The 13510-nt window shown below is 38.8% G+C and overlaps 2 protein-coding genes across 2 annotated transcripts; one reads left to right on the plus strand and one right to left on the minus strand.

The window, feature by feature from the left end:
* Positions 1-273: 273 nt before the first annotated feature.
* On the minus strand, positions 274-1250 carry LOC102280833 (olfactory receptor 4Q3-like). Its single transcript, XM_014482605.2, is given in 2 exon segments — positions 274-326; positions 329-1250. Coding segments are annotated over 2 exon segments (960 nt in total). The 5' UTR covers positions 1236-1250.
* Positions 1251-12017: 10767 nt separating this feature from the next.
* LOC102281113 (olfactory receptor 11G2) lies at positions 12018-13004 on the plus strand. The gene has a single exon (XM_005908876.1). The coding sequence runs from the start codon at positions 12018-12020 to the stop codon at positions 13002-13004; it is 987 nt and encodes a 328-aa protein (XP_005908938.1).
* The last annotated feature ends 506 nt before the right edge of the window (positions 13005-13510 follow it).

A 13510-nucleotide genomic window follows, 5' to 3' on the forward strand; every position in this document is an offset into this window, starting at 1 on the left:
CAAAAGGCTAGAAGAGCTGACCTTTCAATGTGTCCCTTTGACCCTAGTACTCAATTCCTATTATCATTTGTGGGCCAGTAAATGCTACTGGGGTCCTTGCTTAATATTTGACACCTGATACAGTCACCTATGCCTCCCAGCTATAATCAAGAACAATGCATTATAATTTTTATACTGCCTTCTCTTTTATATCAAAGTCACCAAATTTCTTCTCATGCATGTACTCAGGTATAGGATGAGTTAAGAGTGTTAAGAAAGAATATATTTTCTAAATCACCTCTTCCTGTTCATTCTTGGACATGGCAGCAGGATGTCACATGTTTTTTTCTCAGCTTCTTCATGGCTGTCTTCATATCAGTGTTTCTGAGAGTATAAATGAGGGGGTTCAACATAGGTGTGATCACTGTGTAGAAGACAGAGAAAACTTTGTCCACAGAGAAGCTGTAGAAAGGTCTCAGGTAGATGAATACACATGGCACAAAGATCAGACTGACCACTGTTAGGTGGGAGGCACAAGTAGAGAGTGCCCTGCTCTGGCCCTGGCGGAAGCAAGTTCTCAGGGTGACCAGGATGACAGCATAAGAGAAGAGCAAAACCAAGAAACAGACAAGAGACAACAGACCACTGTTCGAGACCATCAGCACTTCTACTACATATGTGTCTGTGCAGGCTAGCTTGATGACCTGTGGGACGTCACAGTAGAAGTTGTCCAGTTTATTGGGCCCACAGAAGGGCAGCTGAATGACCAGTGTGACCTGTGTGATAGAATGGACAAAACCCCCACACCAACAGGCAAAAACCATCTGAAAGCAGAGCTGGCGGTTCATGACTGTCAGGTACTGCAAAGGATTACATATGGCAACATACCTATCATAGGCCATGGCTGTCAGCAGAAACATCTCACTGGCCCCCAGAAAGTGCAGGAAGCAGATCTGGGCCAGGCATCCGGAAAAAGAGATGATCTTGTCCTCCTGTAGGAAATCTCCTAACATCTTGGGCACAGTAACACAGCTCAGGCATAGGTCAATGAAGGACAGGTGGCCCAAAAAATAGTACATAGGTGATTGGAGCAGGTGAGTATCAGCTCGCACTGTTACCACTATCAAGAGGTTTCCCAGGACAATGGCCATGTAAAACAACAGAAATATTAAGAAGAGAAATAGCTGCAGCTCCAAGGATGATGATAGACCCAGAAGAACAAATTCTGTCACCTTAGAATCATTTTCTTTTTTCATCAGGTCAAGAATACCAAGTGACCTAAGAAAGATGAATTAAATTAGAACAAGAGAGATTTAAGCTAGACAAAAGGCAAAAAAAAAAAGAAGAAGAAAGAGGAAACTGAAATAATGGAAGAAATGGGAATTAGGATCCAGATGGGTTATATTAGAATTAGGTAGGCTCAGGACAGTATTGCCATGAATCCAGCTATCGTTGTATTACCACTAAGTAGTGTCCGACTCTTTTGTGACCCCATGGACTGTAGCCTGCCAGCTTCCTCCGTCCATGGGATTTCCCAGTTGACGAACCCACCGTAGTGGGTTACCATTTCCTTCTTCAGGGCATCTTCCCACCCCAGGGATTGAACCTGCATCTCCTACATTGGCAAATGAATTCTTTATTGTTGAGCTTCCAGGGAAGCCCCCATGAATCCAGTGCCTTCTGTTATGTAAATTTGATCCTGTCTTATCCAAATCTTGTAGCCACCTTCCAAAATACTACCATCCCTAAAATTCCCTGATGCTGTGGGAATTTCATTGTTCTGTAAATGCTTCTAAGTGCATAAAACAAGAAAAGACTCAAATTATTTCTTAAATTTAAGATTGATAAATGTCAGTATACAGAAAAAAAGAGTATGAACAACAGGAGGTATAAAAAGGATGTCAGAGTCAGAAAGAGGTATAAGGGAGGAGACTGGAGATCTGAGAAACTTACATCATTGAATATCAGGAACTATGCAGTTTCAAAGAAAGAACATTTTACCCTGCTCTTCATTCCACCAGCTCCTTCTTCATAGTCTCAGGCTAGCAAAATGAGAAATTCTCAGATGACCATCAAAGTTGCCCTGCCTGTGCCCTCATGGTGTTCTTATGAGTCAAGCCTTAATTGAGGGCTGGCTGTAAGGACTGGCGAGATCCCCTCTCCCTAGGGCTTTGTCTGTATCTGACGCTTTTATGGTCCTTATGCCACCATTCAGCCTAATGAGTCCTGGGATTCCCTGGGCTGCTGTTGTTTGAGTTGTCTGCATGTCAGTTCTTGCTGGAAAGCTGACCTTGGGCTCTGAAGGTTCTGAAACAGTCAGACCTTATTGTACAACACAGCCCTCCCATTTACCTATTTCGTATTGATTAATTTGACACTACGTGTGCTACCAATTTTCCATATGTCAGTCTGTTATCTGAGTAAAACAATACTCAATGGTTTCCCAACCATGCTTCCTGGAGTGGGTTAGGCTGAATGATAAATGCCAAGTTACCATAGGAAGCTGTACAAGCAGGAACACTTCCTTCAGGGTGTTACAGAGTCTTAATACAACACAAGTCTCTTGATGATACTTCAAGCATCTTCTCTAACTGGTGCCTATGTATGGATCTTATCCAGAAAACAAAGATGCTATCTTTAGTAACTGACTGTGTTGCTGTCAAAGTAAAATTTTTTATGTTATAAAACATAATTCTGATATGGCTGATTCATGTTGAAGTTTGAAAGAAAACAACAAAATTCTGTAAAACAATTATCCTTCAATAAAAAATAAATTAAAAAAACATAATTCTGAAATAGATGATGAACACATGTCAAAATTGTATTTAATTCTTTAATGAGGGATGGTAGGATGACAAAGCCAATTCAAAAAACAATATAAATAATGACTTTGTATAATCACAGTATAAAAAAGAACACTAAAATAAAATTTCTAAATATATAAACCAGTTAATGCCCTAAAGGAAAACACAACCTTAACATTTGGGATTTTTTTCCCCCACACTAACAAGAAAATTGACACAGTTTAGCAGTTTTCTATTATATCTAACTATATAATTGTACACATCTGAAATCCCATAAATAGCAAATACTAGGTTAAAATTACATCCTTCTAGAGTTAGATGAGCCTTAAGTAGGCTTGTTAAATAACATTTTAACATGACATTAAAAGGTAACACTTATACTTGGATTTCACTTTAGGATAAGAATAAGAAATAAAGCATACCAGCAGGATAATATCAGACATTTCTCTCTTGCAGAAGGAGTTCTCATGGCAGACAGGTTTTTAGATTTTTTTCCCCTCCCACTGCAAAGTGACAGTTCAAGGGAAAAGAAGAGATATACGCAGGTGAGAGTAGGACCCACACCGAGTTAGATTATTCAGGCATTGTTGAGGTCAATATCGCCCATCCAACTGCATCAGCATAGCTCCAGGGTCCCTGAAAGAAACATACCCAGTCATTAGAGTCATTGCTCTCCAGAATGCCCAAATCTATGTCTTCTCATCAGCCTCATCTATGGCTTCTTAATAGGCCATTCATTATCTTCTTAATCTAGATAAAAATTTCTAAGTCAGTTTTATCCTAAGAATTATTTCCCATAAGCATAGTTGACATTCCACCATTTTTAGGTTTGCAATGAACAGAGATAGAAAATTAACCCAAAATAATATTTATTTAGAAAAAATTATTGCAGTTACTTTGAACTAAAGTGAGTAATATACTTCCCTTCAAACTTCTAAATTGTTCTGTCTCATCTCAAATTTTATGTTTTATCATTTTTATTTTATATATATCCAGCATAAGAAGATCAGTCCTGGGTGTTCATTGGAAGGACTGATGTTGAAGCTGAAACTCCAATACTTTGGCCACCTGATGAGAAGAGCTGACTCATTGGAAAAGACCCCGACGCTGGGAAAGATTGAGGGCAGGAAGAGAAGGGGACAACAGAGGATGAGATGGTTGGATGGCATCACCAATTCAATGGACATGGGTTTGGGTGGACTCCGGGAGTTGGTGATGGACAGGGAGGCCTGGTGTGCTGCAGTTCATGGGGTTGCAAAGAGTTGGACACGACTGAGCGACTGAACTGAACTGAAATGAACTAGCCATTTATGTTTTTAAACAAATTACTCTTCTTTGCTCTTAATAAGTAAAAACATATCTATTGTCTTGCATATACATTTGTATTTCCTTGCCACCTATGTATCTAGTAGAGTCTCAACAACCTATATTACTTACACTTGTCAACAAAACGATACTTGAGGATTTTTGTCATACACAAACATCTCAGCAGATAGGAATAAGCACACATTTTATGAATTCCTATAGTCACAAAAATTCCTTTTTGTTTCTTAAAGAGGTGAAAATAAAAATATGCCTTAACATCGTCTAAGGGTAGTTAAACACCCTATCAAACTGTTATCAAATAGCCATTCTATAATATATATAATGTATAAAAATAGAAAAATCAGAACTAAACATGCTTCTCACTCCAATTCTAGGAAACTGTATGTAGGGAAGGTTGCCTTGGTAATAAGTAGATGGGAAGGGGAAAAAAAAGCCCTTGAAAAGCTGGGGTTACAGAGAGGCCCTCACGAATGTGGCAGCCTTAGTTTACATATCTGGAATCTCAGACTTTGCTTTCATTTAGGGATATCCTTAACAAATAGTGTCCTCTGGTGCCTGATAGCCACAAGCCCAAACCCTGGATGAGGAAGGGATTTTCCTCCTGGGTCTCACAGAATCCACACAAACATCTTTTTCAAGGACAATGAGCAGACAATGCCAAAGACAACTGTATTACTTAAAAAAATTTTTTTTGGTTGTAATACTTTTGTACTGCTACAGTAATGCAACAAATGACCACCAACTCAGTGGCTTAACAAATAAATTTATTATCTTTATAATTCTATAGGTCAGAAGTCTAACAAAGTCTTGCTGTGATAAAAATCAGTGTTGGCAGGGCTATAGTTCTTTCTGGGGGCTTTGGCAAGAATCTTCAAAGCCTGTAACACTAAATCAAGCCTTGTCTCACACCTACCATCTTTCTGGTTCCTGAAACCAGGAAAGGTTCAAGGCTCTTAAGGACACAAGGATACACCTTGAATGGGGCCACCTGGAAACTGAAAGTTTTCCCAGCTGAAACTCCTTATCTTAGTACATCAAAGTCCATTTCACCAGGTGAAGTAGCAGATTCACAGGTTTGGAATATGTTAGTCTGAGGATTAGGCCCCTGACATCTTTGGTGCTGTTATTTTTCTTACCACAAAATACAATATAGCAAAGTGTCACAAATTAGAGCCAACAAAAAGCTCAGACACAAGAGACAGACACCCAGACTTCAGACACTGGGCTTATCACACATGGTTTATAAAAGAACTCTCAGATATAGATTGTTTAAAAATTATGTCTAAAGAAGTAAAACACAAAGTCTGGATATTTATTAGAGTTAGGAAGGGCACACCTCACATGTTTCTCCACACTGCTTTTATTTAATGTGTCTTTGTTTAACACCAATCCTCCATGGATGTTGTTCCTGCTGATGCAGTTCTGATTTGGCAGTTTCTCTCCCAGAATATTCAAGATATAATTCCACATATGGTTTTCACTGTAGATTTTGAGCAATCAACTTTCTGCATAAGTCCTACTTCTGGAGATGTAATCAATCAATTTTTTTCTCTTGTTTCTTTTCAAGCAATATTTTTGTCTTTAGTTTTCTGTTGCTTACATACAACTCATATAACTATGAATCTATTCTTATTTATACTGTTTGTAATGTGTTGGGCTTGCTCTTTGAGACTGTAGATTTTTGTGCTTGACCAAATCTATAAAAAGTTTCAAACATTTTGTCTTTAAATATTTGCTTTTGTCTGCTTCTCTCATCTTTTTCATTTGTCAAACTAATATTGGACTTCCACTTTAACTTCTCTTTCATTTTTCTCTTTTTTATCTATTCAGAATGCATTCCTTATTCTTCTGATGTAGTCTCGAGTTAATATATTTTTTATCTGCTCTCTGATCTGCTGTTAAACTAGTCCATTAAATTTCTTTTTTTAAATTTCTGGATGGTCATTAACTTTTCTCCAAAGAATATTTCCACATCTGTTAATCAGCATGTTGACACATCTACCTGAAGCTAGTGGGTAAAGATGTTAAATGACATCTTTACCCACTAGCTTTTAGACTTTTAGACTTTTTAAACTAGAAGTTTAAATCAATTGCCATGATAGAATGCAAGAAGGTCTCTGTCCCCTTACAAGGAAAAGTTATTAGGAAAGCAGATGTCTGGCCTTTTAAAAAATATGTTGACATTCTTTTTTGGCTTGTTTGGCAGCTTGGCTTGAGGGATCTTAGTTCCCTGACCACGAATTGAACACATGCCCTCGGCAGTGAAAGCAGAGAGTGCTAACCCCTGGGCTTCAGGGAATTTCCCTATGTTAACTTTCTTATCTCTCTTTTTCTGCCTTTTTAGGACTAAAAGAGGTGGAAGTTTAAAAAAAAAATGTTGAGCATTAGCTTTTATGGAGAAGAGAAAAATATGTCTGTGTGTGCTCAGTCGCTCAGTCGTTTCTGACTGTTTGCCACCCCATGAACTGTAACCCTCCAGGCTCCTCCATCCATGGGATTTCTCAGGCAAGACTACTGGAGTGGGTTGCCATTTCCTGCTCCAAGGGATCTTCCTGACCCAGGGATCGAACCCACATCTCCTGCACTGGCAGGTGAATTCTTTACCATTGAGCCTTAGCTTTTATGGAGAAGAGAAAAAGATGCCTACTGGTTGCTAAACACAATGCTAGGGAACGGTGGCTTCTCCCAGCAACAAGAAGAGGGACTTTGTCAGCTAAAATGACTCTAAATATCATAGAAAACAAATATACATGTCAAATATTTCTGTCCACTAAGCAGAAGATACGTCCAATGAATTCCCAATTTGTGAAATAGAATGGATATCTTTGCACACTTGATACTAATAAAAATATTTCCATCACAGTGGAAAACCTCCCACCACAATGCACATGAAGTTTGAAACACTGGTCTTATTTCATCACAACACAGAAAGAGTTGTATTTGGGACAGGGTAAAAACCAACAGTTGGCAACCTATGGCAAGCCTAGCACAGATGAAATTAAGATAGAACTGATCCTAGACAAAATTGTTAGGTAGGGAAAGTGTGTCTTGGTCCATGTTCACTCTACGTTGGGTCCTCCATTATTAATCATACACATGCTGTAGTTCTAACACCTCAAACTGGCTCCTGATGCTCATGGTTCCCCACCTTGCACTGTAATGACCTATATAAACTTCTAATATTTTTTGCTCAACCTTTCACTACCACATAGAAATAGACACTAACAGACAGATTATATCAATCTGTCTTACTATACCTGACTCCAGAGATCATCTAAAAGGTCATTCGGGGAATTCCCTGGTGGTCCAGTGGTTAGGACTTCACATTCTCACTGCAAAGGGCTTGGGTTCAATCTCTGGTTGGGGAACTAAAACCCCACATGGCACACAGCATGACCAAAGATTTTTTTTTAATTAAAGTATAAAAAAATGGTCATTCATAACTGATTTTTCTGTTTTCTTCTGTGTTTTTCCATGACTGTACGTACTGCCTCGTCTTGATTTACAAGCAAAACTACAAAAATAAGTGTTTTGTGGTTTATCCATGAATAATACAGAAAATATTCCTGTTATATTTTTGGTGAAAAAAAATTTTGTAAAGTTTATTTCAACCTAAATGAAATGTGAATTTTGTTTGAAAAAATAAATGGTCATTCACATAGTGACTCTGAGAAAAATATGTAGGTAACACCTCAATTGGAAGATATTTTTGAAATAGCATTATTGGGCCTATTATATTGATCAAAAAAGATAATTATTTTTTTGTACACAAAAAGTTAGAATAACATTGGGAATAATTTCGAGAATCTTAAGAGAAAATTCATCATACTATGATGTATGCTAAGTTGCTTTAGTCGTGTTCAACTCTGTGAATCTATGGACTATAGCCTGCCAGGCTTCTCTGTCCATAGGATTCTCCAGGCGAGAATGCTGGAATGGATTGCCATGCACTCTCCAGGGGATCTTCCTGACCCAGGGATCAAACCCATGTCTCTTAAATCTCCTTCACTGGTAGGCGGGTTCTTTACCACTAGCACCACCTGGGAAGGCCTCATACTATGATAGTACAGAGCTAATACAGTTAAACCACTGATTCTGAAGGAAACAAAAAATAAACCATAATGGCACCACTAGCAACAAAAATCTCATATTCCTTAAGTTTTTCCCTTTTTTTTCCTCATAAGAAAACATTTTCAATCTTCTACATTTCTCTGGTGATCGATTATATGGCTGTCACCTTTCCCTAGAGGCGTGGTCTTACAGAATAAAAAGATATTTCATAATTAACTTTGAGTTCAGAAGACACAATCATATGCTCAGTTCACACAACTACTTATTTTTCCTAGTTGCTCTCTAAAAGGTATTTAATCACAGATGGTAAAGGCAGATACTGGCCTGAGAGACTAGCCTTCCCAAAGGACAACTTTTTAAAATATACAAAGAACCAAACCTTTAGGATGCTCTCCAGAACGCCATTTTTTAAATTTGTTTTTAATTAGAGAACTGTTGCTTTACAATGTTGTGTTGGTTCAGAACTCCTTTTTTTTGATTAAAAACTTTACATAGATGGTACTTGAATCCTTTCTTCCAAATTAAAAACTAAAAACCACTCCCAAAGTCTAACCTTCACCATCCTCCAGACATCTCCCCTGACGAGAATCTTGGCAGTCACTGCCAAGTTAATTGTACAAAAGGAGGTTTGTTTTTCAGTGAAAGTCCTGGGAATCACACTTTTGAGACAGGAGCTGAGAAACAAGGACACAACTGATTCAGTTCCTCCTGAGCATAGCTCACAGGTATGCAGAAATCACATCATGCCCTTATCTTTTCTTTTTTCCTCAAGAAATAATCCTGAATTTGTTTCTTTGTGGTGATGCTGGTGGTGGTATCCTTGATGAAAGATCTGAGGGCCAAAAATCCAAATAGCTTCAATTCCCAGGCAAATCTGTGGTGTTTGTCATTAAAGGAAGTATCGATGAATCCTTTTTCTAGCTTTTTCACAACTCTAAGTGACAGTATGCTCTCTTTTGAAAGCAAGAGAAGAGTTGAGTCATGACTAGCAATTCATAGGAGATGATGTCAAACAGGATTAAAAGTATCGCTTCCCTGGTTCCACTTATAGGAGCTGTATCTACATATCCTTACATTGTTTCAGAGAGACAGAACCAATGACAAACTACAATACTTACCATCCACTTGGAAGTCCAGGTAGGTTAAGGAATTAGGAAAAGCAAATCAGTTTGGGAATGTTTCATAAATTCTTTTTAAAACTAAAAAAATATTAACCCTGTTTTGTTTTTACTTATATGTATATATAATTGTCTATCTACTGGGTAATCAAGTCTTGGGAAACCATAACAATGCTTTTTTTTTCATAACAATGGTTTTATCTGATAAAATAGATTCCATATCACTGCATTTAGAAAGAAGAGACAGAGACACAGATCCTGGCCAAACCAGGACTAATGACTGTCAGGGAGACATCCAAAGTTCTTCTGAAGGAAGTGTCAGACATCAATGTGGTTCATACCGATACCAGGAATAATAAAGTATTTCTTTCCCTTAAGTAAGGAAACCAAATTAAACTATTTTAGGTCTTTCTTTTTCCAAGGTTGCTATATGTTTTCTTTAGTATATTGATCATCGGAAAGCAGATCATTAAATGTTTTGAAAAATCATCAACTCAATCTAGATCAGAATACCAGCCCCAATTTCTTCTTAAATACAATGCCAAATCAATCTTTCTCACTGGCTGCTGCTTCTTCCAATTATATTTCCCCATTTCCAAGGTCTTCATGGAGTCTTTTTCTTCTAATAATACCTTCAGAGAAATTTGATTGAAAGAATCAACTACCTTCAGGTAACCATAAGAAGAGAAAAAGCAGACTTAGTCAAAGGAAATATGGGTCAAAAAAATGCAGCATTACTGAGTAATTTAGTTTAGAATGGAAAGAGTATCAGGGCTGCATCTACCCACCCAAGGACCTTGGCCATGTATTTCCACACAGCCTGCATTTCTGGAGTGTGACATCAGTTGATATGAGTGTACTTGGCTGCACAGGACATCCAGCCTTCTTGGAAGTCCATTTGGACAGCCCCTGCTGTTGTTGCCAAGTGTCTTCTCAGTACTTGTGTATGTCCTCTTAATACTCTCATGGTCATAGTGAAGCCCTTTCCTTTTTCTCTGTGGACAAATAAGAGAAAGGAGGGACTTCAGTAAGATCCAAGGGGACCAGTGCACATGCATTTTTGAGGTAGCTGGGTCAACTTTGGGACCTCATTTGGTCCCAAAGTGACAGGCTATCCCTGCTTCTCTGGGGCTGAGGGTTCCCTGAGTTACAAGACTTTCAGGGTTAAAATGAGTTCAGTTCCAGGCAAACTGGCACGTTTGGTTACTCTAGTCTCACACCATATTGATCCACCATCTCCTCTTTTTGCCATATCCTTGCACTCATCTGCCCCCACTTTCTTCTTCAAGGTCCAGTGGTATGGTTCTTTCCTTGCATATGTGAAATGACTAAGGCTTCCAAGTGGAAAGTTATCTGAATTAAAATTCAAATGGGGGCAGAAATGATGATTTATTCACTTAGCAAGCAATTACAATGTACATATTACCTAAAAAATAATGTGAAAGTTGCTCAGTCGTGTCCAACTCTTTGTGACCCCAGTCCATGGTATTCTCCAGGCCAGAATACTGGAATGGGTAGCCTTTCCCTTCTCCAGGGGATCTTCCCAACCCAGGGATTGAACACAGGTCTCCCGCATTACAGGCAGATTCTTTACCAGCTGATGTATTAGATACCAAAAAAGATCAAAGATGATTAACACTTGGCCTCTGTCCTCAGAGGTTTACAGTCTAGTAGTTATATTAAGACATGAAAAATAAATAAATAAATAATGCAAAGTACAAAGTGCAAAGTCTTTGGTGTAGAAAAATGCTGTAGCTTTTAGAGTGTTTTCTTATTGCTTCTGGAAAACATTTTAGAATGTTTTTTCAATCCTTAAAAAATAATGATTCATTTCTTTAATGTTGATTCAGGAAATATGTTAGCATGCCTATGAAGTGAACTGAACTGTGCTAGTAATTCATAATATGGAGATGAAAAATACATCTCTGCCTTCAGAAGCTCAGACTGGTAAAGAGAAAAGTGACAGTTACAAGAAGGCATAATATAAGTTTACATACACATATGTCAGATGCTATGGAAAAAACAAAGAATTACTATATGATGGTGAAGTCCAGCAGTATTTCATGAAGTTGGTAATCAACAAACGGTGTAGATTGCAAGTACCAGTTATTCAATCAAAGGAAAAAAAGTAAATAAATAGTAAAAAGATGGAGAAAGAGAAAGGAAGGGATCCAGAAGGGATGGGCAAGAAATAAGAAAGGAAGGAAAGAGGGAGGGAGGGAGGGGTGTAGGAAGAAAGGGAGGGGAGAAAGAGGGAGGTAGAAAGGGTGTGTGTGGGTGTCACGTGTGTGCGTGCTAAGCTCCTTCAGTTGTGTCCGACTCTTTTCCACCCTATGGACTGTAGTCTGCCAAGCTCCTCTGTCCATGGGATTCTCCAGGCAAAATTACCAGGGTGGGTTGCCATGCCTTCCTTCAGGGGATCTTCCTTACAGAGGGATCAACCCCTGTCTCACGTCTCCTGCGTTAGCAGGCAGGTTCTTTACCACTAGCGCCACCTGCGGGAAGCCCAAAAGGAGGAGCAACAGCTATCTTAAGAAGAATAGTATGTCATTTGACAGAAATGTGACTATTCTTTTCTTATCTGGGACATAGAACTCAAGAGGTGAGGTTAAACAAGTAGATAAAGATCAGATTGTGAAGGGCCTTGTGTGTTATGCTCAGTTGTTTGGATTTGGCTTCACAATAATAATGTTTCATTGCAGCACAGCTTACAGACTAAATGAACATCTCCGAATCAGCATTCCATTCTGAATCAGTGCGTGAATTCATCCTTCTGGGTTTTCCCTGCAGCAGGGAGATTCAGGTCATTCTGTTTATGTTCTTCTCCATCGTCTACCTCCTGACTCTCATAGGAAATGGAGCCATTATCTGTGCTGTGTGTTGGGACCAGCATCTCCACACCCCCATGTACATCCTGCTGGGGAATTTTGCATTCCTGGAGATCTGGTATGTCAACTCCACTGTTCCAAACACACTGATCAACTTCCTCTCAGAGAGCAAGGCCATCTCTTTCACTGGTTGCTTCCTTCAATTATATTTTTTCTTTTCCATGGGCTCCACTGAGTGCTTCTTTCTCTCAGCAATGTCGTTTGATCGATACTTTGCCATCTGCCGCCCTCTAAATTATGCCACAATTATGACTGGTAGATGTTGTTTCACCCTAGTGATTGCTTGTTGGGTATGTGGATTTCTCTGGTATCTGGTGCCTGTTATTCTCATTTCCCAACTGCCTTTCTGTGGTCCTAATGCAATTGATCACTTTGTATGTGACTCAGGCCCACTGCTGACCCTTTCATGTGTTCCTGCTCCCATGTCCAAGCTCACCAGCTATACTCTAAGCGCCCTCATCATCCTCCTTAGCTTCCTTTTCATCCTCATCTCCTATGCCCTGGTTCTACTTGCTGTTCTTCGATTGCCCTCAGCATCCAGTCGACAAAAGGCCTTTTCAACCTGTGGGTCCCATTTGGCTGTGGTGCTGCTATTCTACGGGACCATTATGGTGATGCATGTGAGCCCTGGATCCAGCCACTCCACCTTATTGCCGAAAATCATGACTTTGTTCTATGCCATGGTGACTCCACTCATCAACCCTTTGATTTACAGTCTCAGGAATAAGGATATGAAAAAAGCTCTCTGGAAAGTTCTGGAAAAGTTTAAAATTTCTTTTAAAGTCTTTGGCAGCAGGCGCAGGAGGAATGTGGGATAATCTGGTTTAGTGTTATGTGGGTAAAATGGCCATCCTTGAACTTTCACACATTTGTCCCATCATCCATTCAGTAAATAGTAACCGAACGCCTCCTTCATGTTGGACACTGCTCTTGGCACTGTATTGTGAATATAATTATGAAGATAAATCAGACACAATCTCTTCCTCAAATTGAACTCTAATGGTGCAAACAGGTAAGAAAATAATTAATATAAAATGCAATAAATATTCTAACCGATATATGTACAGTATATGAAACACAAGGAAAAAACAACTAATTTTGCCTGGGGTAGTGGGCAGTCAGGATTAGTGTTAGGGAAAACTTAAGTCAACATCATGGCAGACATGTATATTTTGTGATGAGTTTGGGGAAAGCCTTGTGTTCTGTTTAACTTCTAACTAGATTTCTTTTTTTATTAATATTTTTAAAATTTTCATAAAAAATAGTTGACTCACAATGTTGTGTTAGTTTCAGGTGTACAGCAAAATGAAACAGTTATACATAT

Source organism: Bos mutus, chromosome 10 (genome assembly GCF_027580195.1).
Source record: "Bos mutus isolate GX-2022 chromosome 10, NWIPB_WYAK_1.1, whole genome shotgun sequence".
Classification (NCBI taxonomy): domain Eukaryota; kingdom Metazoa; phylum Chordata; class Mammalia; order Artiodactyla; family Bovidae; genus Bos; species Bos mutus.